The sequence below is a fragment of the Ammospiza nelsoni genome, chromosome 2 (assembly GCF_027579445.1).
Source record: "Ammospiza nelsoni isolate bAmmNel1 chromosome 2, bAmmNel1.pri, whole genome shotgun sequence".
NCBI lineage: Eukaryota > Metazoa > Chordata > Aves > Passeriformes > Passerellidae > Ammospiza > Ammospiza nelsoni.
Window position 1 is genome coordinate 95,167,420 of NC_080634.1, and position 25,164 is coordinate 95,192,583.

The 25,164-nt window shown below is 41.6% G+C and overlaps 1 protein-coding gene across 1 annotated transcript in view; it reads right to left on the minus strand.

Annotated features, from left to right (window-relative positions):
* The window catches only part of COL4A2 (collagen type IV alpha 2 chain), a 145,098-nt gene that overhangs the window by 13,907 nt on the left and 106,027 nt on the right, over positions 1-25,164 (minus strand). Inside the window, exons 19-37 of the mRNA XM_059467171.1 lie at positions 23,931-24,032; positions 23,382-23,537; positions 22,696-22,788; positions 22,231-22,397; positions 17,776-17,848; positions 17,581-17,687; positions 16,279-16,480; positions 15,465-15,524; positions 14,647-14,709; positions 10,567-10,674; positions 8,874-9,095; positions 6,543-6,704; positions 5,923-6,093; positions 4,696-4,839; positions 3,298-3,423; positions 2,774-2,955; positions 1,269-1,332; positions 810-884; positions 85-192 (exon numbers count right to left, since the gene is read on the minus strand). Coding sequence (XP_059323154.1) covers positions 85-192; positions 810-884; positions 1,269-1,332; positions 2,774-2,955; positions 3,298-3,423; positions 4,696-4,839; positions 5,923-6,093; positions 6,543-6,704; positions 8,874-9,095; positions 10,567-10,674; positions 14,647-14,709; positions 15,465-15,524; positions 16,279-16,480; positions 17,581-17,687; positions 17,776-17,848; positions 22,231-22,397; positions 22,696-22,788; positions 23,382-23,537; positions 23,931-24,032 — 2,385 coding nt within the window. The remainder of the gene's footprint in view (positions 1-84; positions 193-809; positions 885-1,268; positions 1,333-2,773; positions 2,956-3,297; positions 3,424-4,695; positions 4,840-5,922; positions 6,094-6,542; positions 6,705-8,873; positions 9,096-10,566; positions 10,675-14,646; positions 14,710-15,464; positions 15,525-16,278; positions 16,481-17,580; positions 17,688-17,775; positions 17,849-22,230; positions 22,398-22,695; positions 22,789-23,381; positions 23,538-23,930; positions 24,033-25,164) is intronic.

Below are 25,164 nucleotides of genomic sequence, written 5' to 3' on the forward strand. Positions count from 1 at the left end.
ACTACTTTCTTTTGATGGAAAGAGTACTTTTCTTTGTCCTCTTAAACAATGTTATTCTTTGGAGTATTAAAAAGAATATTTTACCTTCTTGTCCCACAGAGCCAGGGACACCCTGTGTGCCCTTGAGACCTTCAATGCCAGGGAAACCAGGATCACCACCTTCTCCTTTTGGTCCCACACCTCCTCTTATGCCTGGAAAACCACAAAACCAGTATGTTGTTTTAATTCCTTTAATCTTCTTTTAAGCAAACGAGCATAACATGAACTTGGCTACTGAATGGGTCCTGGTCTTGCCACGTAAAGACATTCTTCTAGTCAGGGTGCTTACATAATCTGGGAGCATGAACAGTCCTCTGGCCAAATGATCATTAAACTTGTTTTTAAAAGTGCTCCCAAATTATGTGGAATTCATATTCAACACTAATGATATTTAAGTACATTGCACGTACAGGGAAATTTAATATACTACCTAACAACTCAATCCAAAATCTACAAGACTTTGCTATCCCACCTTCTAGAATCATGGCCTGATAATGCTCCTTTTGTCATCAACAGCAAAACAAATTATACAGAAATGTTTACTGGAGTTGCCTGTGATGATGTTTACTGCAATAATGGTACTTTGAGTTGAAGAGGTAAATATAGCACATATTAATTTCAATAAAGAAAAGATGAACCTCTCCAGGAGTTGTCATGAGAACACAGGTTCAAGAGCCACCAAAAGCCCATGGAAATCTCCCTCTCCCTTCCTCTGGGAACTTTGTTATGTGAAAAGAAATACATTCAGACAACAACTGTGAAATGAATACCTGTTAAGCCTGGCACACCAACTTCCCCTTTCAGGCCTGGCATTCCTGGTAAGTTTATAGTGTCTCCCCGATCACCTGTTTCAAACAAAAATGAACACATGAGTGGTAAGGCTTTAATTTAAACAGTACTTCCTGTTGTTTTGAAGGAATTTCAACTTCAGAGGCAAAATTCTGCAACTATTATCTTTGTAGAATAAAAGAGAAGTAAATTAAAGACAGCAAAAAAAGTGTCTGGAACAGCTTCCCTCCTTGCCACAGAAGGGTTTATCCATGGACAGCACGTGTTGCATGAAATGAACAGTATTAACCTTTTTAGAGTCTTCCACACCTACAATATCATTCTGTGAGACTGCAGAAGGACTCTGAGATTGCAGACACACTGAGACCCCTCAGAACTTAATGTCAAGTATTTGATGGGTGATGAATACAGAGAATGCTCACATAAAAGAACAAACTCACCTATTTCTCCATGTGAGCCAGGAGTACCAAAATGGCCTGAAATTCCTGGAATGCCCTTTTCTCCCTATCATATGATTGAAAACAAGCATCAGTTAGTGAAGATGAGGATTTATTCAACCTTCCAAGCAGCTGACTTTGGAAATACTAAAAAGAGGCTATTAAAAGTACCACTTTTGAGGTTTGTAGTACTTTATAGAGTAATGCGGCAGCAGTCTGTTAATCTAAATCAGTACCAACCAAGGGACAAGTTATGTTTGCAAAGGCTTAAGTTTAAAATTGAGCATTATGCATATACAGCAGTGAGTCCTTGTGCTGGTTTTGGCTGGGGAAGACTTATTTTTTTTCACAGTAGCCAGTATAGGATTGTGTTTTGGATTTGTGCTGGAAACACTGTTGATAACACAGGGATGTTTTCATTCCTACTGAACTGTGCTTACACCATGTCAGGACATTTTTTGCTTGTCATTCCACCCTGCCAGTGAGCAGGCTGGGGGTGAGCAAGGATTTGGGAGAGGACACAGCTGGGACAGCTGATCCCAACTGACCCAATGGATATCCCACACTATGGCCTCATGCTCAGCATGTAAGGCAGATGGCATGGTGGACTGGGGGGTAACAATGCTTGGCATCAGCCAGTTGGTGGTGGGCAATAGTTTTCATTTGCATCACTTGCCTTTCTTGGGTTTTATTTATTTATCATTGTTATATTATGATTATGATTATTACTACCACTATTATTATTTATTGTTATTGTAGTTTATTTCAATTCTAAAACTGTTCTTATCCACAAGTTCTCTCACTTTTACCCTTCCAATTCTCTTCTCCCCATCCTGCTTGTGGGGATGTGTGGGGGAGCAAGCGACCAGGTGAGGCTTAGATTCTGGCTGAGGTTAAACCATAACAGTCCTGCAGTCCTTGGTTAAAAAAAAAAAATCTTACTGAAATCTGAAGGCAAAGAGAACCTGAGAAAGGAACATAGCTTTTGTCTCTCTTAAATAAATGATGTCTATGAACTGTCAGGCCTTTTCTAAGCTTTTATTTCTTCCAGTGTAACTTATATGGAGCCAGAGTGAATTACAATGAATTGCCCTCTAGAAGCTAAGATTCTCAGGCTTTTCTACTGTTAGGTAAGTGACAGTGAGTAACTTTTGGCAGTGATACCATTAAGTCCTGGGACAAAGAGAAAAATAAGCCCAACACTGAGAATAATTTTTACCAGCAGCTGTGGCAACAGGATCAAAGATCTAGAAGGAACCATCTGGATCGTCACTGGCAAAATGCCGGCATATGAAATTTGGACTTCTCACAATGAGAAAAGAAATTACTCTGCCTGATGAATGTTGGAGAGAGCAAGCAAAAGTATTTGATCTATTCATCCAATGCTTATGGCATTTTTATCTTTGCACTGCTGTTGTTCAGCAAAATTTCAAGGGGTGAATGCCACTTCCTGAGAAGCTGAATGCCAGCACAAGGACACCCTTATTCCCTCATGTGCATGAACTCACCCTGACTCCTGTGGTGCCAGGGAAGCCTCTGATGCCAGGAGAACCAGCAGGACCAGGATATCCTTTCACACCTGTCAGCCCTTTCGCACCAATGTCTCCTTTCACACCAGCCACATAGCTGGGATGCCCAGGGGACCCTGGGGTTCCTGTCTTTCCAGGAAGGCCTGGCATTCCCTTGCTTCCTGCAGGCAGGGAAGAAGAAAAATAAATAAGGGAAGACTGACATGTAGGCTTGTGTGTAAGAAGTTTTCCTGCTACTGGTCTTTTCGAAAAATGGCACCACAATGTGCTGTACAAGGCAACACAAACACACACACACCCACACCCACATCATCCCTCAAAGCTTTCCTTGGGGGTGACTCTGTGAAATGCATCCAGGAGCTCAGGTTCTGCTGTCAGAGACCTTGCTGGGGAGGCTGCAGCCAAGTGGTACAATGAGCAGGGAATGTTTAATTTGGTAGCTGAGAAAAAGCACTAAATGAGAGTTCTGAATGTGCTTGCCTTGTTTTACTGTGGCCACTGACCTTTTAAGCCAAAGAATCCCTTTGTGCCCCTTTCTCCAGCATCTCCTTTTTCACCTTTAACTTCCATCATCATGCTGGGCATGAGCTTTGGAGGGTCTCCTGGTGGGCCCTGATCCCCACGGTCACCTGAAGGATAAAAAGCCCAACCATATTACAAAATGCTAGTCAGCAGCATGGTCAGAAAAAGTGAACAGAAGAGTGACTTAGGAGAAAGGATTGACCTTGCACAAGCTACAGAAAATCTATTTGCATGAAAAGTAACATGTGTCAATACAACATGGCAGTGGAAGAGTCACGCTTAAGAAAACATGAAAACTGAGTTAAACTTTTGTACATAAAATCCTGGGAGTTGGACCCAGACTCCTCTGTGATAGATAATTTATCTCTCAGTAGATCAGTTAGGAATCATGTTTTTATAAAAAAAGCCCCAAAATCATGGTTTATTAAAAAACCCAAGAAGCACAATGGAGAAAGCACAGAAAAGTAGTTTAGTTCTAGTGCAAAGGAAACTCTCAATCAAAAAGCCTTGGGCAAAAGAAAGTGTTTGGATTTGTGACCAGCTATAGTGTTCATTTTCTTGAATTTATTGGGTGATATCAGTAAATATCCAGAAGAAGGGACCCATACAGACTCTATGAGTGCCTTTAGTTCTTTGTGGGGTGTAGAAACAGGCCAGTCACCCAGATTTGTCTCCTATGATTATGCACTGTCTCATATTTCTTCAACAAGAAGTGCATTTGCACTTCTCTTCACAGGGGCTGTTTTCACACATGTCTTTTGCTGAGACTGTTGCTGGGACACTGTTCTGCAACCTCTGAATTGCAGACACTTTTGTAAAAAATACCAATCTCAGGGGCCCTAGAAAGAACATTTTGGTCTTGTGGCAAAACATTTATTTAAAGGCGATTGTGTGTAATCAAAAGAGGACTGAGTTACAGTTTTCATTTCACCAACAATAATACCAGCTGAATCTGAATGTTTGTTACTTTTAAGTTTTTAATAATATTTGTGACTTTTAACTACATAATTTTAACTACTTAATTGCCTGTTTTTCTGAATATTTAACCGTCTTTACAGTGCAACTGGAGAAAAATCTAAATATTCTCCCCCAAACATCTTAGGCTTCCTGGGAAAATGCTCTCATGACTTCTGCACATGTCCAGGGGTGCCACTATCTGAGTTCAGATGAGTAATAAGATATTTGTCTCCAGCCTTAAGTGTGTAAAGACGTAATCTTTCCCTGAGTCTAAAATCCAGGCCTCTTGGCCAGAGGCCCATGTGTGAAATAGGTGGAGGAATGTCTGAGCTAAATTTAACATGTGAAAAATGTGTCTTCTTTGTAAAATAGTTCTGCAGATGTGAAGAGCAAACACACTAGTACCCCCCATAAGCAAATACCTTTGAAGCCACGTGCACCCTGTGAGCCTTTATCTCCCTGAGCCCCAAATGGGCCAAATTCTCCTTTGATTCCCTTGATGCCTGGTCTTCCTTTTAGGCCTGTCATGCCTTTGAAACCATCAATGCCGGGGGAACCTTTCAAGCCTTTAAGAAAGAAGGGGAAGAGAAGGGTCACTTAACTCAGATTTCTGCAAATTAAGTAAATATGAACCAACTATTGTTTGTGTGCCTGGATGCCTACAGCAATCTGTGTGTCTGGAGCAGGCACCCAAGCTCTCTAAGAGGTAGTAGAGCTCCTGAGGTAGTGTGCTCTCAGAAGTACACAAACCTGCCTCAAGTGGCCAAGAAGAGGTATTGTGGAGATGACCAGAACTTACTGCCTTCTTCTGAGAGATCAGTACAACCCCTCTCCTAGAGATGAGCTTGAGATATGTACCTAGTTCCACATAAGGCTTGTAGTCAGTCCGGTCTACAGGTAGACATACAAATCATGGGTCTAGGACTGGCTGGTCCTTTCTCACCAAAAATTTCCTATTTCTCGTTTCTGAACAAGAGAATGCTGTTTTACATGGGTAATGCCAACAAACAGATTTTAATTTCTCTCAAATGAGAGCTGATCTCAGAGCTAGTCTTGTCCTGTCTTTCCAACTGATGGAACTGCCACATGTATTTTGAAGCATGCTTTGTGCTCAGCTTGGCTTCACATGGAGTTGAACCCTGTTGAAACTCCCTGTGTGGTGTAGGCAATGTGCATTACACAGCTGTGTTTTCTTGTGGCTGGTAGGTGAGAATCTCACATTCTCAACATAACATCAGTGTCCTAAAGTCACCATTGAGGTCCTGTGTCTGGTATTCTCAGTTCACAGCTCCCACCTTTAAAAAACTTTGAAACCAATGTTTAAGGAAACATCTCTTACATTTCACTGAGGACCAACGGGACTAGGACAAGGGTAAGACTTTTAGAGAGAAAACAGTAAATATTGTGTAATTTTTAAAATGAGAATAAACTAGCCATTGCTCTTCTAAATAGGGCTGCATATCACAAGCTAGCACTGTGCCAAGCCCAACACAGTGGAAAACGGGCAGTGATTTTGGAATGTATTAGGCACATGATCCTAATTCTACTGTTTTAACTAGAGGGAGACCAGCAGAGAATATGTCTGGTTCATGTCTGCACAGAAAAGCTTTAGTCAAGCACTGCTTTCAAAGCAGCAGTTCAGAGCTCACCTTTATCTCCTGGAAAGCCATCCATTCCACTTATGCCAGGCGGACCAGTCACACCACGTATACCTGGCAGTCCCGTGTGACCCATGTCACCTTTGTCACCAGACAGACCCTTCAGGCCCACGGGGCCAGGAAAACCTTGCTCACCATCTTCTCCCCTAGCACCAGGTGGACCTGTTGTGTAAATGTGAGAACAGGGAGATTAAAAAGGATGATTTCCTATAAGGTAGCTAAGAGGAGAAAACTGCTGTCCTATCAACTTCATATCAAAGCGGGAAAATCAGGATTTTTTTCATCAAAGAATTGCAGAAGTTATTGTAAAGATAAAGTAGCTCATCAACATGAACCAGCTTCGCTACCAGTTTGGTTCCACGCCCACTTGCAACAGGATCTTCCCCTCCTCTTTAATTCAATAATTAAGCCCCTTTTCCATAAGCCTACACTAATTTGGTGGCTTCCTTTTTCCAGTCTGCCTGACTTGGTAGGTGGCTACAGAAAGAAAAGCAGCAGCTCCGCCTGAGAAGATCATCCCCAAACTTAACTCTCAGCTGTGGAAACCTTACAGTGGCCCTGCCACAGAGGACTATCAAGAGGAATGACACAGGACTGCACTACTTCCTCACCGAGAGGTCCTTGAGAGCCAGGGCCACCATCTGGCCCACGGTTTCCTGGTGGACCTGGGAATCCACGTGTTCCTGGTGTTCCTGGTAATCCCATCAAACCAGGGAGACCTTGTGGCCCTGGATCTCCTTTGGCTCCTGGCGAACCTGGGCTACCATCCGCTCCTAAAAGACCAAAATTATGCGTTAGAGAGCATCATATGCAGAGAACATGTTTTTATATATTTCCTCTGTGCACATCCTCGGCTTCCAGGGTGTGTTTTGCCTTTGGAAATTCAATGAGAACAGGAAAAGCAAATTAAAGGACTGGTCTTTAGATTTAAAATAATTGATGTTACCACCAATGATCTCAATGTTTGCATCAGATAGATTAACTGACTATTTCAAATGAATGATAACGATTTGGCATCATGTGGATATACATGCAGGTCTCTTTCAGTTTTAATCCCAATCTTTCTATTTTAATCCAAATAATTCTGTTATTCCTGATATCCCTGTCACATATGTATTAGTAAGAACTGAATCAAGCAGCTGACTGCACCACTGAAATAATGCTATGTATCTTTTCTAAAATTTTATAGGCAGGAAAAGTAACATTTAAGACAGATGGTGGGATCTGTGTTATTGTTTAGAAATTTTCATGTAAGGTCATTACAAGGCATTTCTGTAAGACTGATATAAATTCCTAAGCAAAAAGGCCCTAAGTTTGACTACATGCACTGGGTGAAAAATTATGACTCTACCATAAACCAGTAAAGAGGGTGTTAAGTTTTAAAAAGATAATGCCCATTTTTCATTCAGATTGGAAAAGCAGCAGCATACAAATAGTACATGGCATTTAAAATCCAGGTCAAGTGGATCTCTTTCTCTTTCTTCAGGTTTTGCATGAGTGTAGGTCCATTGGCTTGACTGTAGTTTAAAGAGCTTTATAACTGTGGTCATTTAAAGTGGGTTTTCTCAACAACAGCATACAGGCTTTAGTTTGCTATTCTGAGTGAAGTGGCAAAGGTGGTATAAATAAATTCCTAGTAATTTAATGTAAAAATTTTAAAATTTCATACTTGTAGAAAAATTCATATGCTATCTGGAGCCATTCTGTCAGAACTGTAAAATAAATCAAGAACAGACAAACTAGTAATGCTTTTTATTTTCGCTGTATTTTTTACTATTTAAAACTTAGTTCCACAAAAATGCTTACAAAAAGGGTGCAAAGTCGCACCATATTATTTTTTTCAAACAAAATTAGATTTTGTTCCCTCTTCAGAGGTGTTAGTGATGTTTTCTGCCTTTTCTCAAACTTGTTAAAGACCACAGAGCTGCTTTCATCCCTTTCATTCACTCTGCGGCTCTCCTGCAGGTGAAACCAGCTCTCCTCACTTCAAATAACTCTGAGATGATGCTCTTCTTTATTTATTTTCATCAAAAATCATGAGAAGGATATCCAAAACTAGTTCCTGCGATAAACATTGCTTTGAGCTAGTCATACAATTACTACTCCTTTCTCAGTTCCACGCAGGGGAATGGGGGTAATCAGCAGTCCTAAATTTAATTATGGGTTCAAATGCAATTGAAACTGTGTAGCAGGGTATGCTAAATTCCACATGTGCTTTTGAAAGTCCTTCACAGAGTTGAGAGAGTGAAAAAATCAGATTTTGTGGAGAAACTCTGGTTTCTGCAGGGATTTTAGGATATTTTTTATGGTCTGTGACATAACAAATGAAAATTAACACCCTGAAGTTATAAATAAGTATATAATACTATCTTTTTCTTATTTGTGAGTGCCTAAAAACTGTCAAGGTAAAATAGCTTATTAGCAGTTACCAAACTCTCTGTCCTCTTAGCTAAAATTGACAAATTCAGCACTACTGCAATGTGCTGATCAGCAAAGCCATGCAATATCCAGACATTTTTGGTGTGGGAAAAAAAATCTCAGTATTATTGCTGTATGTAAATGAAAATTGAGGATAATAGCAAAACCACCATTCCCTTAACTACAGGGCAAAAAATTAGCAGTACATCTGAAAGCAACGAAGATGAGCAAAGTCTGGTTCTCTGCTATCCTCCTGTAGTTGATTTCATGTAGAACAGTGTGAAGGACAGCTGAACATAAGCAATGGATCTCTAGAAACTGTTCAGAGGAGCCAGGCATGCTGGCAACAGCTGCCACAGAAGTGGAAAGACTGGGAGATCATCAGGCACTGGGAATTAATAGTGAGGTCATCAGTACCTCTGACACATCCTAACACGGTCTCTTCCTACTCACACATCCCTACAACTTGGCTGCATTTGTATCAACTCTTAGACAAACCTTTTTTTATTAGAAGAAGCTGTTACCTCTAGCTCCTGGTACTCCTTGATCTCCTGGTGCACCTTTCAGCCCTGGCAAGCCAGGGAGGCCGACATCCCCTCGGGGCCCTGCTGCTGCTCCAAAAACATCACCAGGAAGGCCCTTCGGTCCTGGTGCTCCTGGAGCTCCGGATTTTCCTGTAAGGCCTGGGTGTCCCTGCAGTCCAGGTAGCCCATTTGGGCCTCTGTCTCCCCTGGGTCCAGTGAAACCTATAAATAAAACAGGAACTAGGCATCACAGAGTTCACTACAAATGTTGGAGTTCAAATCCTAGATGTACCAACATGATGTTCCCATCATCACAAATGACAAGGTAAAGGCTTCTTGTGCTCTGGAAAACTGGAGCTGGACTGAAAGTTAAGCCCAAGCATTGGTGAAAGATAGCATGGAAAACTGCAGGGGATTGCTCCCTGTGGCCTGGGAGCCATTTGGGAGCCCTAATTTAGCAATCAGAACACTCTGTGGAGCTTACCAGGAAGACAGAGGTTCATGGTCCTGCCCTGTGTGGTGGGATAGAATATAAGAAAATAAAGATGGTGCAGAAGGTAATCTTGCCCCTGAAGAGCTGCAGCTGTACTAACTACCAAAGATTAGGAACAGGCCTGCCCTTGATAGGCCAGAGCTGTGACTAGTAAGGAAAAGTGCTATAAAAGAGTGGGTTAGCTGGTCCAGAGGGTCTGGGGTTTTTGGCTGTGAAGTGCTGGTGGTTGTGAAGAAGAAGGAGTCAGTGCTGTGAGGAGATGCACATGAGAAATCACTGAGAAGTATGAGAGCTTTTGTGTATGATGACTAACAGCCCTATACTGCACAAAGCTGTGTTGTATGATGTGTCCCTTGATACACCAGGACATGTACCAGCTCTTCTTTTGCTTTCTCTGTTGCTACTACAGATGCTGTAGATGAGTCCAGAGAACACTGTCAGGCCATGTGCTGCCTGAGGGCAAAGCACCACCTGGCACTGGATTTGGGAAAGTTTGCAGCACTTTAGAATCTCTGAGGATTTAGGACTTTGAAATCAGATCTCTCAAAAAAATTTCCAGAGAGCTCATAAATTAAGTTGCATCAATGGCTTCTGTAACGGGGTACAGAAAAACCCCAAGTAACTCATTACCCATTTCTCTGACCAAATAAACTTGGTCAACCACAGGGAAGTGGTAGTTTCTGGAGGTAATTCCTGTAATTCTTCGTGGACTGACTGATGATTTGCGAACATACACAACCACTGCAGCTTGTATGTGCATGCCACTGAATGAATCACGTGTGCAGTGACATACACAGAGGCTAATTTATACTAATGTTTAAAGAATTAAATGGAAGTACTAATACTATTATTTTCTTCCTTTCTTCATCATTATTATGAGTAAAATGCACTTGGAATCTAAAATATCTTGTCATTGAATTTCTTTATGAGAATTTCATGAATTTTTATAATCACATTTATAATTTTGGACAATAAAATTAGTGTAAAAGGTTGACATCTATGAAATCATGAAATTTTTCATGATTATGGAAGTTGCAAGAAATACTTCTGGATTTAAGTAATATTTTTGTCTAATGGCTTATTGATTCAATGTAGAAGGGAAGATAAGTGAAAATGTATCTAGAATCAAGTATTTGTGTTTAAGTAACTTCAGTAAAAAGGTCAAAAGTATATAAAGAATGAGTAACTGTTTCAAGATACCTGGAGGACCTGGGAATCCTTCCCGACCTGGATCACCTCGTGTACCATTTAGCCCAGGAAAACCCATTGGACCTGGATCACCTGGGAATCCTCTTGCACCTTTTGCACCTAAATTATATAAAAAGAAAGTACAAAAGTGTTATCTGAACAAACAAAACAGAAATGTGCATATAATGTAAAATAGGTACCAGTAAGTATTATCATGATGTGTTTCTGAATGCAAAACTGAAATCTTTAAAAAATAATTAATGGGGCTATACAGTAGCTCTTTACAAGTATTCAAGATCCCAAAACATGGACCAAAAATCTAGGTTAAACGCTTTTACAAACATGGATTAACCTGACTTAAAGACTAATGATATGGAGACTCCTAGGGTAAAGATAATTGGTTTCACAGAGTTTTAGAGCTTTTCAATATTTTGTAAATTAAGGCTTTTAGATTAAGGTCAAAAGGCAATGTCAAAAAAGAGTGTTCACAGAAATGGGCACAGATGAGATGCTGTAGGAGGAAAAAAATTTTCCTTTCCCTGCTAAACTGATCACAGAACAAGAGCAGACTGGCTTAGATAATCAAGAAGCAGAAATGTAAGGCTAAAGGTTAGATCTAATAATCCTTCAAACTGAATACAAATTAACTAGCCTACTTACTATATTTGTAACATTACAGGTCTAGAGATTTCCTAGTAAAAGAAAGGATGTGCCCTGAAAAAAAAAAAAAGGTGTGCCAGTTCTTAAGGCACTGACCTCTTGTTCATACTGATTTTTCTCCTAACAGCTAAAATAATACCTCCTTTCCTTGTGATACAGTATTTGACATTTCAGTAAGGACAAATATTACTGTTTTTTTTAACATGTCAAAACCTGCAAGCATTTTGTAGCATTCCTTTGTTATGTTTATAAAATTATATATTTTTTTCCATGCAATAGTTTTATTACATGAGTCTTGTTAATCCACTGTATTACAAGATCAAGATTTTTGGTAAAGTTATTTGAAAATAATTCCTAGGAAATGCTTTGTTCCACTATGCTCCCCAGCACTTTGAACTTTATAAGGTCCCAGCTCAGGCTTGAAGGTCAACAACATGCTTTAACATTTAAAATGTTGTTGCTTAGCATCACCATGAATTACAACTCATTTATTCATTACTGAAAGCAAGTTTCTCTCCATCCCTGACTATGACAAACCAAGGGAAATATCACCTGGATTTTGATACTTTCTTCCACTTCAGTTTTCTGAAATTTTTATTATTTAACCATGATTATTTGTTGTTTTAACTATCATTTGTTAAGGGGAGCAGGAAACATTTTAAATAATGAGAAATAAGGTGCACATAACCAGCCAATGCAGTGTGCATAATATTTCACTGTGCTGTACAGGACTCTTCAGTGCTGTACAGGACAATTTTTTCTCTCCCTTATATGAAAAATAACTTCTCAGAAAGAAATCAAAAGGAAAATCTTAGGTTTTCAGGTCTCAATGAAAAACTCCCATGTCCCTCTTACCCAAATGGCACATTGGTCTTGTTTCCCATCTGCAATAACTGGCTTTCATTAATTCTGTTCAATATTGCACTAATTAAAAAGCCACGTGAGAGAAAGAAGGTGCAGAGGAAGAAAACATCCACTGCTTACCATATATTTCAGTAAGTCAATACATGATGTTAGCTGGTGATAACATGTGCCAAACAGCAGCATGAAAAAAGTTTTTTATTTTGGCAATGTAATGTTTGGTTTGCAAATATTTTAGTTGTTTGAGACAGAAAACGGCCTAAAAATTTTATTCAACACTAATTGTGTAGACTTTGAGACTCCTGAATAACCAAGATGTTTTTGTGTGTTGCCAGGAATCTCAAAGGAACACAAAGACATGAGGGTGGCAGGCTCTAAAGACAACTCCTTGCTTGATACACTGTGTGCTGTGAGCACCTAGGACACTGAGAGTCCTGATTGTCTACAGAGGAGCTCCATGCTGGCTGGGCAGAATGTGGGAAATCCTGTGGATAACCCCATCACTCCAAGCAGACAATGAAAATGGTGTAAAGGAGGTGCTGCTGCTTTTGTGTTGGTTTGGCCAATGTGGGTAGCAATGATGCTCCAGAGAACCCAACTGACACAGCTATGGCAAAAAGAAGCTGTGTCCTGTTCCTCCCAGGCTTCTGGTTCCAGAACTGCCTCTGGAACTGACTGAAAGGCAGCCACAAACAGAGTTCTGCACTGGGCTCTGCAAGGGGCCCTTCCCAGGTTTTGGAGAGAGAGGATGAAAAACAAGTCTTAAAAAAAAACAAGTCTTAAAATTACTAAAGCATGTAAGCTAACAGAGGCAGAGAAGGATCTGTGAAAGAGCTAGCCAAGAACAGAAAATGTAAAACACATGAAACAGCATCACTTGTGCTACAGCAGTCTTACAGCTGGGAGTTAAATCTGACAAATCTGACTGTACTCACTGAAAGAAAAACCTTCAAGTTCATATGAACAAAAATAAACAAATCATATTCAGAAAAAAAATACAAATATTGCAAAGAAAACAAGAAGTCGTGATCCTACCAACAAACTTAGGCACCAGGACTAAGGAAACACAGATAATCTTTCAACTGTGATAAAATTTTTCCTTTTAAGATGCATTAGTCTGTGATAAATCAATTAATAAATCCATCTATACTAATAAACCTTGTGCTGAAAAAAAAGAAAGACCTTGACCTTAAAATTTATACTCCAGATCTCTAAACTTGGCTAAAGCACAGAAACAGATGCATCAAGAATTTTACATTTACGAAAATCTGAAAGACCCAGCTATGTTTTTTGTCAGTGTCTTTACAGCTCGTGATAAGGATTTATTGAAAAACAGTTTTATTGCTTAGGTGGGGAGTACATAAGTTCATAGGAACTATCAGTGCTGGTCAGACATTCCCCCTTCAAGGTCAGTCATTATGACCACCCAGCACACCCTGCCCATGTGTCTCAATTCCATCTCACACAGTCCCTCAGGCTCTGTCCTCACCTCCTCTTCCTCTTGGAAGAAGGTTTGTCACTATTGAGTCAGGAACAGGGGTGATGTGTCACATAGACTCTAGGTCTCTTCAGAAGGCAAATCTGAGTTTATTACAATCCCATTCTTTTATACACCATTCCAATACAGGTGGGCCTGATTGGTCATTTAATCAACACCCCGTCACACCACTGGCTAATTAAGACACCCTCAGGTAAACATCTTATGAGAAAACAACTGTTTCAAAACACCAGCTGCAAGATTGTTTTAATTCTTTAATTCTCTCGGCCTTCTCAAAACTCCCCAGAACAATTCCTGGGAAAGTTTATCTGGCTTCTCTCTCTCTGATGAAACTGTCGCATTCACAGCTCCCCCTTTGTGTTTAAAGGAGGAGGGGTGTTTATAATCCCCTGCAGGGCCTTTTGCTGGAAGGAGAACAAACACAGCTCAGAGGCGGGGAACCCCCAGTGGTGGGGAGGCCCAGGATGACCAGGTGGCCCCTCTGGGCTAGGAGGGACCAGCTCTGCAAGGCAGGTGTGTGTGTGTGAAAACAGACAGATCAGCTGTGTTGTGTCAGCCTGGCCCAGACACTGAGCTGCACCACAGGCTCTGGGATCACACTTGCTGAAGGAACTCACACTTGCTGAGGGAATTCTGTACAGAACTTGAAGGGGAACAGTGAGAAGGATCTGCCACAGTCCTCCATCAAATACTTTCATCACCCTGCTCTCAGAGGACAGGATTTGCCTTGTGAGGTGTGCAGTCAGCTCTGAGAGCTCAGTACACTCTCTAGCACCAAACCTGTAGACTCTGTATACTCTTACTTGCATGTGGAGAATAGCAAACAGGCTGTCCTTTCTGCCTTCTGCTTTGTGGCTGACACTCATTAGCAAAGGCAGGCTTAGTTCAGGAATGTGAAGTCACCTGGGCTGCTCACTGCTTAGATCTCTCTGGCAGGGTCAGGTTCATGCTGTGTTCCAAAGTAATTTCTAAAACTTGCTGTCTGCTAACGCTCAGTTATAACTGATATGGCAAGATATCCTTCAAATGCAGTGTATGTAGGAAACCCAATATGGGCAAAGGCAAAACATTACCTGTGGCTCCTGGCAATCCTGGCCTTCCTTGGGATCCCTTTGGTGGCCTTACACAGCCTGCACCTGCAAACAAAAAAACCAAGTTAGTCACACTATATGTGCTCCTATACTGTCTCTCCATGTCTCTGGGCCTGCAGTCAAGACAGTTTCATTAAAACAGGTGAAGGAAATTAACAAGCAAACTCCTAATTTGAAAAGACATTTTATTTTTCATTAAAAAAAAGTTTGCTATGTGTGGCATTTTCAGGGGAGCACTCAAGGTGATCTCCACTCCAAGAGCTGCTCTTCTGCCTGTTTTACAGGGGTTACGGTGGCAGGTCCAGTTGTACCAGCACAGAAAGGGTAGTCCAGACTACTGCATTTTTCAGAATAAGATAAATGCCTTGTTTCCCTATGGGTGGTTTATACCCATGAAGCAATCAAGTTAATTTTGGTAAAAATCTAAGGGTTTTTTCTCATATGTCACATTTGACTGAAAATCTTCACTCAAGGTTCTTCTTCCAAAAAATTGCTAAAATTTTCTTGGGCACCTAATTTCTGGCCCTGTTTTTCTAGACTGCACAGTAATCACACAATAAACACTCAAGAGTGATGAAATAAAAAATTTCTGAATAGAGCCAAAAGTGCAATAATTTTGGAAAATGTTCAATTTGATTATTCTGTTTAGAGCTACATCAAGTATATGCATAGTTATTTGTGACCTAAAGTTCAAACAATTTACAGCCAAGAGCATCCAAAGCAGTCATCAGAAGAAAGTATCAACCCATAAAAGCAGCATAATACTACAAAGATATTCAAGCCATGTATATGTACAGTACCTGACCATATTGGTTCAGTTGCATCTCCTCTAGGAAAGTCTTCAATGACCTGCCCACAGTCTGTGAACAAAGAATTATAAAACACAGTTATTATCTAAAAGAGCAAAATTGCAAAAAGACAAAAATGTTCTCAATTCTAACCAAAATGCCTATAAAATCAGCAGATAATGTATTCTCTTATGTATTATGCACACATACCACACAAATCCACTATCCACACTATCCACACATTGATTAGATCCAGGCCTAAAACCTATCCTGTCCATGTTAGGAGGCTGTCCCATGCACTATGTAAGGCTGACATATGCTTGCTTTAGCTTTAATATTCTGCCAGGCTTCTCAAAGTGGAGGAATAAAACTCTGAGCTGGAGCACTTCTGAATTTAGCCCAGGCATTGCTAGCGGGGAAGGGACTTGAAAAGCTGCAGAAATGCTATGAGGAGCTCTGAAGGGTGGAAACATGATTTTCTGTGGTAAATTAAAAGATTATGTTGGATGGGAAAAATCAGAGAAAACCACCTGTGGGATTTCCAATGGCAGCACATTGCTCCATTGCCTTCAACTGCTTGAAACCTGAAAAATGTTACTTGCTGGCACTAACACATTAATTCATGTTATTTCAAAACTTGACATGAAACTGCTGGACTTCTGAAGTATCTCTTTTTTTAAGCTTTCTGGACAATACCAGCATTTCCTTTTACCCCACATAACCCCCACCAAGCTGTTCCTTTTCAACAGTGTGCTGGATAAATGCTGCACAGAACTCAGAGCTGATTTCCCATGGCTCTGATGTAGGACAGAGTTGTGTCTCTTACCTAGTTGGCCAGGCTCCCCTGGCAGACCAGGCAGACCTGGAGATCCTGGGCTTCCAGCTTGTCCTTGGTCACCTGGAGGACCCCGGAAGCCTTTTGGACCAGGAAATCCTTCACCTGGTGGGCCTGCTTCTCCTGGAAAGCCCTTTGGGCCCAATTCACCTGGATAACCAGGATCACCAGGGAAACCTCTGAGAGAATCACCCTGTGGGAAGTGAACAGAGGTGGTCACTCCTGACTCTGCTGAGAAACAACTCAAACAGTTGAACTGCTCTCATGAACAACATTTTATAGGCAGTAATTTCTCAAGTGTTGTATCCCAGCTGTTTTAATCAACACTGAAAGTAAAGTATTTTTGAAATAACCTGACTTTAATGTAGACCACATGGCAGTAAGGGCATTAGAGAAGTGCTTCTTGAGGGAACATTCCCCTAAAAATGTTGGCCCATGAAAAGCACTTGGGCAATACAAATCAGTGTTGTGGAGGGGCTCCTGGTCCTTCCTGAAAAGCTCTAAGTTGATTTGGGGAGACAAAAAGCATTGTTAGAGATGTTCCATTGTGGCATTTACTTCTGAGAAAAGCTGACATAAAAATGCACCCAAAAGATTTTTTTCTCTGTCTGCACTTCCAGTGACATTTCTACACTACTGAATCAACATTTTACAAACATAATTAGAGAATGCTTTTCTATCTTCAGAAGCAATATAAAGTATCATCTTCACTGGTAGGAAAAGTACTGTGGTCTAGAGTGCCTAATATAGCTCTTGCCCATCTTCAAATATGATCTATGAGTGTCCCAGTGGTTCAAAACATCATTTATGATGGCCACAGGAATTCTTCTTGCAAGGTATTTAATTTTGCCTATAGAAGGAAGTTAAAAAAATGAACAAAGACTACATGTGTAATTTCTAGACAGCTACAGTTAGTTAGGTGAATTGCTATCAAGCAAAACGATGACATAATGTACATTTTAAGAACATAAAATTGTAGTAATTTTGCTTTTCTTCAACACAGTTGTAGCAAAGTTATAAAAATTCAGTCACAAAGAATCTCAGACTATACTGAAGGAGTTACTAATGAACCATACACTACCACTTGTTGTTTAAGTAAAATGGAAATGAAAGTGAAAGATTTTTCTAAAAATCCTTGAGAGTAAACCTGATGCTTAATTTATCAATAACCAGCAAACCCAGTCTAGTTCTGCGTCATTATCTGTGAGAGAAGGACAGGCTGGTGATCACAACTCCTCAGAATTAAGTGCATGAGTAGCTGGGTCTGGTGTGTTTGCTGTATTTGCTGCTTACCGGAAGGCCAGGCTGTCCTGGTAAACCATCCAGTCCATCTCTGCCTGGGAAACCATCCTCACCTCTGCTTCCAGGCAGCCCAGGGTCTCCTCGGATCCCTTTGGTGCCTAAAGAAGACATTCCATTGTGAGACCAATCTTTCATTAATACTACAAATAATAGGAAAAATACAGGTGATAAGAATTTTCACTCTACCTTTTGTAGTTACGTGTAAAGAGTCTCCCTTTTCTCCTTTCCGTCCAGGAAATCCAGCCGGACCCGAATATCCCTGGTGTTACATACATTAAGAAAACCCAAAACAAATGAGAACTGCTTAAGAAGTAAGTATCAAGATTTGCATTTCTACTGTACTGCTTAAACAAACAAAAAAAAAGCCTCCTTAAATTTTACTTCTTTCCTGTTACTTTCCACGAATGATTTCCTCTTCAGTATTCCCATTCTTCTGCAGAACCTTTATTAATATGTTCTATCTAGGACCAGGGTCTCTATGGCATGGTGGAGGAGATTCTGCATGAGGATGGATTGGGACACCTGTGGCTTTCCATGAGCCAGAGTCCTGCAGGACTTCTAGGTGAATGCAGGACTGCTGTGGAGTTCTGCAGGACTGCTGCTGCAGAACTGCACTGGAGAAAACCTGGTGAATTACTCAGTGTTTGCCACTAAAGAAAATGCCCCAAGGAACTCTTTATCACCTTGGGAAAAAACTTAGGGTTCTACTGATGTGCAATTCCTCCTGTGCACCACTCCCAAGGAGAACAATCTTGCAGCTGGCAGTGGATTGTGATTCAAGCACTGTTCTGGGGCTGAAAAGCAGCATCACCTTCATTTACCAGACAACAATTTGGGCATAGAGGGATTAAGGGATCAAATCACTTAATCAAATCACAGATGGGTGGTAAGGCTTTGGTTAGAAGGGAGGGCTGGAGGTCTCTGGCCCAGCCCAGCACCTGGACACAGAGCAGGTTGCCCAGGGCCTTGCCTAGCCATGCACTGAAAATCTCCAAGGAGAAAAAACCTTCTCTCTTGCAAAGACAAACTGTGGGGAAGGTAAAGACCAGTCTCTGGCATTCTTGACTCCTTGGCACAATGCTGGAACCTCCTCCTGAACAGCCCATCTGAAAGTGAAATTTCCAGCTGCTGGCCAAGAGCCTGGCAATCACAGAACTAAATCCACATCCATGGCAGGTGCCAAGGCCCAAAGGTTACAGAGCCATTTACTAGTGATTGTTTTATGCCATTTAGCTTTAGTTCTGAATAATTACACTCATGTTCACTAAAACATAAGCCGTGCATGTCAGGATTGCCTCAGCCACCTCTTACTGAATTCCAGGGCAGACACTGAATGAAAGGGATGTACCTGATAAATTTATTTTTTGCTTAAAATATCCCTGTGCCAGATATTATTTAAAAGTGTGCCTTTGGCACCACTGTATTTTATTGACATTCTGGGTGAAAAGCATGTGTAAAAACTGTATCTCAGCTGCAGGTCACCACAACAGTGCAAGTTTGCACTTCTGTTAGTCAAAAGAGTGAGATTAATTTTGATTATAAGCATTCTGCTTTACCTGGGACATACTTGAAAACTGCATTTTAATGTGACTGAAGCCAATCTGTACTCTACGGTAAAGTCGTTTCTTTTGGACATTGATTTTTTTCAGGCCAAAAGAAACCTCAAGAACTTAACATAATGCTGAATTACTACATTAACACTGCACTAATAGCATGATCTTCACATTGCTATTTTTTTTCTCAAGATTTAGTTGTTACGTATAATACAATTCAGCACAGAGGTATTTTCAAAATATTTTACAGCTGTTCTAATTTCTCTTTGTCCACAGGGAAAAAAAATCCTTTTGCTTAGGATAAAACTTCATTTTCATTAAAATGACATACATCTCATCAAGATTAATTATATTTATCATCCACACATGTAGCTTTTTGAACATGCTTAAAAAATTATGGAGTGATTTTTGCCCCAATATATGGACAAGAATATAAAAGCTACATGGTTTCACTTTTTGAATTTGCTGTGCTATGTGTGTACATGTTTATACTTCCCTCTGTTCTACAGTAACTTAAATTCTGGGATGAAGAATCTCAAAAGCAAAAAAGCTTTGTAGAAATTACAAAGTTTTAACCAAAGTATCAATATTATATTTTTGGAAATATTTCTGTCAAATTTTTTGTGACTTCTAGAAAGTCATAAAAGTATTTAAGTATTTTGAATTTTCGCAAAAAATCTACCCTTTCTGTTTTTTTTTTTTTTTTTAATAGAGCCAAAATAATGTAAATGTTTAATGTATTATTTTTTAATTCTAAAAAATTCCAAACTTTAGATAGTTGTGAGTGAGCTTGGCTTTTTTACTGTCCAGAAGAGCCTAAAGAACCAACTGAAACCAGTCAGATTTGCTCTGACATCTTTGGACTTCACAATGGTATGTAGTGTTAGGAAAAGAGGAATGGTTTTATACTGGTAGACAGCAGGTTTAGATTAGATATTAGGAAGAAGTTCTTTACTGTAAGGGTGGTGAGGCCCTGAAGCAGGTACATAGACCCAGAAGAGTTGTGGATATCCCACCCCTGGAAATGTTCTAGGCCAAGAACACCTGGATGGGGTTCTGAGCAACCTGGTCTAGTGGAGGAAGTTCCATCCCATAGCAAGGGTTTGGAACTGAGTGATCTTTAAGGACCTTTCCAACCAAAATCATTCTGCAATCCTTTGATACATAAAATCAGCTTCTGGGTCAGCATTACAAAGGACTTATTCTAAAATCCTGAGAGATGTGGCTGATTGAAGCCAGTTCTGCCTGTGAGGAGCCACAATGCAGTGAGCACACCACACAGTACAGCACCTCTATGATTCACCTATAAACAAGCTGTTATGAGCCCTTTCCTCAGTGCTATTGAACAGTGTTTTTTAGAAAGACTATATTGTGAACAAGAACCTTACATTTTATCAGTTTAACATGTGCATCCTTTAAGCAACAACCTTAGGTTACTACTAGAGTTGTTTTCCTTCCCTGGTCAGATCACACTCAATACAGCAGCTTGAAAGAGTTCTGCTTTCTTCAGGTGGGAGGTGGATTTTGGTTTATGGGGAAATCTTTTACTCTTCTCAAAATTTGCACTTCCATTCTAGCAATTTTTTGCCTTCTGTAGAAGGAAGGAAGGAAGGGAGGGAGGGAGGGAGGGAGGGAGGGAGGCAGGAAGGAAGGAAGGAAGGAAGGAAGGAAGGAAGGAAGGAAGGAAGGAAGGAAGGAAGGAAGTGGCGGAAGGAAGTGGCGGAAGGAAGTGGCGGAAGGAAGTGGCGGAAGGAAGGAAGTGGCGGAAGGAAGTGGCGGAAGGAAGTGGCGGAAGGAAGTGGCGGAAGGAAGTGGCGGAAGGAAGTGGCGGAAGGAAGTGGCGGAAGGAAGTGGCGGAAGGAAGGAAGGAAGGAAGGAAGGAAGGAAGGAAGGAAGGAAGGAAGGAAGGAAGGAAGGAAGGAAGGAAGGAAGGAAGGAAGGAAGGAAGTGGCGGAAGGAAGGAAGGAAGTGGCGGAAGGAAGTGGCGGAAGGAAGTGGCGGAAGGAAGTGGCGGAAGGAAGGAAGGAAGGAAGGAAGGAAGGAAGGAAGGAAGGAAGGAAGGAAGGAAGGAAGGAAGGAAGGAAGGAAGGAAGGAAGGAAGGAAGGAAGGAAGGAAGGAAGGAAGGAAGTGGCGGAAGGAAGGAAGTGGCGGAAGGAAGTGGCGGAAGGAAGTGGCGGAAGGAAGGAAGGAAGTGGCGGAAGGAAGTGGCGGAAGGAAGTGGCGGAAGTGGCGGAAGTGGCGGAAGTGGCGGAAGTGGCGGAAGGAAGTGGCGGAAGTGGCGGAAGGAAGTGGCGGAAGGAAGGAAGTGGCGGAAGTGGCGGAAGTGGAGGAAGGAAGGAAGGAAGTGGCGGAAGGAAGGAAGGAAGGAAGGAAGGAAGGAAGGAAGGAAGGAAGTGGCGGAAGGAAGTGGCAGAAGGAAGTGGCGGAAGGAAGGAAGTGGCGGAAGGAAGTGGCGGAAGGAAGTGGCGGAAGGAAGGAAGTGGCGGAAGGAAGGAAGGAAGTGGCGGAAGGAAGGAAGTGGCGGAAGGAAGTGGCGGAAGGAAGTGGCGGAAGGAAGTGGCGGAAGGAAGTGGCGGAAGGAAGTGGCGGAAGGAAGGAAGTGGCGGAAGGAAGGAAGTGGTGGAAGGAAGGAAGGAAGTGGCGGAAGGAAGGAAGTGGCGGAAGGAAGTGGCGGAAGGAAGGAAGTGGCGGAAGGAAGGAAGGAAGTGGCGGAAGGAAGTGGCGGAAGGAAGGAAGTGGCGGAAGGAAGTGGCGGAAGGAAGTGGCGGAAGGAAGTGGCGGAAGGAAGTGGCGGAAGGAAGGAAGTGGCGGAAGGAAGTGGCGGAAGGAAGTGGCGGAAGGAAGTGGCGGAAGGAAGTGGCGGAAGGAAGGAAGGAAGGAAGGAAGGAAGGAAGGAAGGAAGGAAGGAAGGGGCAGAAGTAAGGAAGGAAGTGGCCGAAGTGGCGGAAGTGGCGGAAGTAAGGAAGGAAGGAAGGGAAAATAATACTTTTCATAATTTTCCCATGGAGAATAGCTTGAGGTTTTGGATTTTTTTCATCTAAAATTGGCATATAAAAGTAAGCAATAAGAAAACCCCAACGATCTCACTTTTGCTCCAGGGAAGCCAGGAAGACCATGTGGTCCTTGATCACCAGGTTCTCCTTTGCTTCCAGGCTGGCCAGGGGTTCCTGGAAAGCCAGGAGGGCCACGGGGGCCAGTAGAGCCCCTTCTGAGTTCCTCACCCAAAAGGCATGTAGTGCAATCCCCTTCTTCACCTAAGGAAAAATTTGGAATGAGAAGAAAGAAAGCTCTATCAACAACAAAGAGATGTGCAGCTGTATCCTTCTTATATATAGACTTGAGAATATTTGAGCAGTTTCTCAAATACTTGAGAAAATGACTCCTTTTTTTTTTTTTCTGACAAGAATACAACATTTCTTTGTCATGTTAGCCCCAGATCAAATTCATCAGTCCTCATGCATGTCACAGTTCAGTGAACCCAGACTGAACACACTGGGGCTTTAGATAATGCATAACAGCGGATCATCCATTGAGTTATCTGTTATAACCTACCTTTAGGTCCTTTTTGTCCTCTTGGCCCAGGGAAACCTTGCACACCATATCTACCTGGTGCTCCCTCTCGTCCTTTTAATCCAAAGAGAGGACCTAGAAGTTTAATTTAATAAAAATATAAATTCATCTACTGTGGATTTACTCTTTTTCTCTTTCATTCCTATTTCTTTGAGCTGCAACACATTTTCCCGTTTCTCCTAATGTCACTTCCTGTCTAACCCAGCCTGCTATGATGTACTCCCTTCTCTCTTCCTCTCTCCATCTTCTGACAGCTTCTCACACTCATTCTCAGCAACTTCCATCTGTTGCGACAGACAATTCTCACCATTCTTTGCCCTCTCTAACACTGAATTCCTCCTCTCAGCCCAACCTACTCTGCATTAGCACAAATAACCTTCTCTGGATCACCTCCTGCACATCCTTTCCTCCAGTCTTTCAAATGTTGCCAGGACTGTCTAAAAATCATACAAACATTTTCTTCACCGATGAGTGTACACGACTTCTTTGTGTGTCCTCCCCACCTCTCATTTAATTTTCATTTCATTTCATTTCATTTCATTTCATTTCATTTCATTTCATTTCATTTCATTTCATTCTGCCAATGTCTCACCTTGCCCTGCCAGCAGCTGTCTTTAAAATAATCTAAGATGTTCCTGAGAGCTCTCATCATCTGTTTTAGCACTTACCAGGGGCTCCAACAGGACCAGGTGGACCACGAATTCCAGGTGAGCCATCCTTGCCTGGAAGCCCAGGCGGTCCCGCAAAATAAGCAGGAGATCCAATTTCACCCTTTTCACCTTTTGGTCCCATTTCTCCAGGCAAGCCTGGCTTATCCCCATCCGCTGAAACAGAACCAGGGAAGAAGTTCAGAGCAATTCCTTAACAGTGCTGCCCAAAGAGCTGTGATGTAACAGAAGAGAAAGTTCATACAATTGCATTAACATGCAAGGAAAAATAGACATGGTTAGCACGGAGCAAAAATGGTAACTGCACTTTTCACTGGAGCAAATCAATAGCAGTTACAGGAAAAAGCCTCTGTCATCATCTCTATTTCAGCAGTTTTGCAAGAGTCCCACTGGTCCAAAGGAAAATGCTCCTCCCATTCTTTGCCCCCCCCCAGTTATTATCTCCTACTCTGCACTGTGTATCACATGATCACCACAAAGATTTTCCCCACTGTATCAGTCAAACTCCCTATAAAGTTAAGCTGTTAGAACATGTATTGCTGGCATTACCATCAGAAAATCCAGGAAGACCAGGTAATCCAGGATCTCCCTCGTCTCCTCTGTCTCCTGGGAGTCCAGAAGCACCTGGGAAGCCTGGATCACCTCTTGCACCTGAAAGACATCCCCAATTCCACAAAATGTGTTAGTGTGATGCTGCTCTTTGTAAAAAAGCAAATATTAGAATCTTCAAGTGCTTTGGAACAGCAGAGTTTACAACAGTTTCTAATGTAGCTTTAGACTGACAGGAGTGGTGTGGAGCCACCAAGCCCAGGAAGCAGGATAGTGTCTTTCACCTTTTACTAATATGCAGCTAGAGCTACATTGCTCCTGGGAAGCACAGCAGAGCAGCTTCCTGAGGAGAGCGCCTCTTTTTCCTGCAGGAAGTTTCTGCTGTAACAGATGTGTGACATGTGAGCTTTCCTTTGCTTCCCACTACCAAAAGCATCTGGGCCCAGCCCAGCTACTGCCTGCAGAAAGTATCATACTCTTGTCAAAGATCAGTGATAGTAGAGGACAGGTGGTGTCTTCAGCCCTCTGCCTGCTTCTTTCTATCTCTACACAGTCCCTCCTGCTTCTAAAAGGTTCGCAGGGTATCCAGGGTGATCTGATGTTTTGGGCCTCTTTCCCCCTTTCTCTGGGAGGAAGGGAGCCATTCACTGCTAGTCTCTCTGGCTTACAACAAGACAAGTAAACTCTGTGGTATGAGGACAAAGGCCAAGGCAATGGCATGTGATCACTCTTGCTGTTTGCTGGCACCTTCCCTTGAATAGTTTTGGCCTTGGCAGACTGCTATCACCTTTTATGTGTTTCTAGTCTGGCCATGCAGAGCCACCACAGCTCTCAGAACAGCTGACACTGGGTGCTACAAGCACAGTGAAAAGATCGCAAAGGAAATTTATCAATTTTAAAAAGGAAAAAAATACTCTTATATTCCTCAAGGCTTTTTTAATGTGTAGGTTTCTTTCTTTCTTTCTTTCTTTCTTTCTTTCTTTCTTTCTTTCTTTCTTTCTTTCTTTCTTTCTTTCTTTCTTTCTTTCTTTCTTTCTTTCTTTCTTTCTTTCTTTCTTTCTTTCTTTCTTTCTTTCTTTCTTTCTTTCTTTCTTTCTTTCTTTCTTTCTTTCTTTCTTTCTTTCTTTCTTTCTTTCTTTCTTTCTTTCTTTCTTTCTTTCTTTCTTTCTTTTTCTCTCTTTCTTTCTCTCTGATGATAAGAATGCTCTCTGCTATGCTGCCACTACTGTGCTTT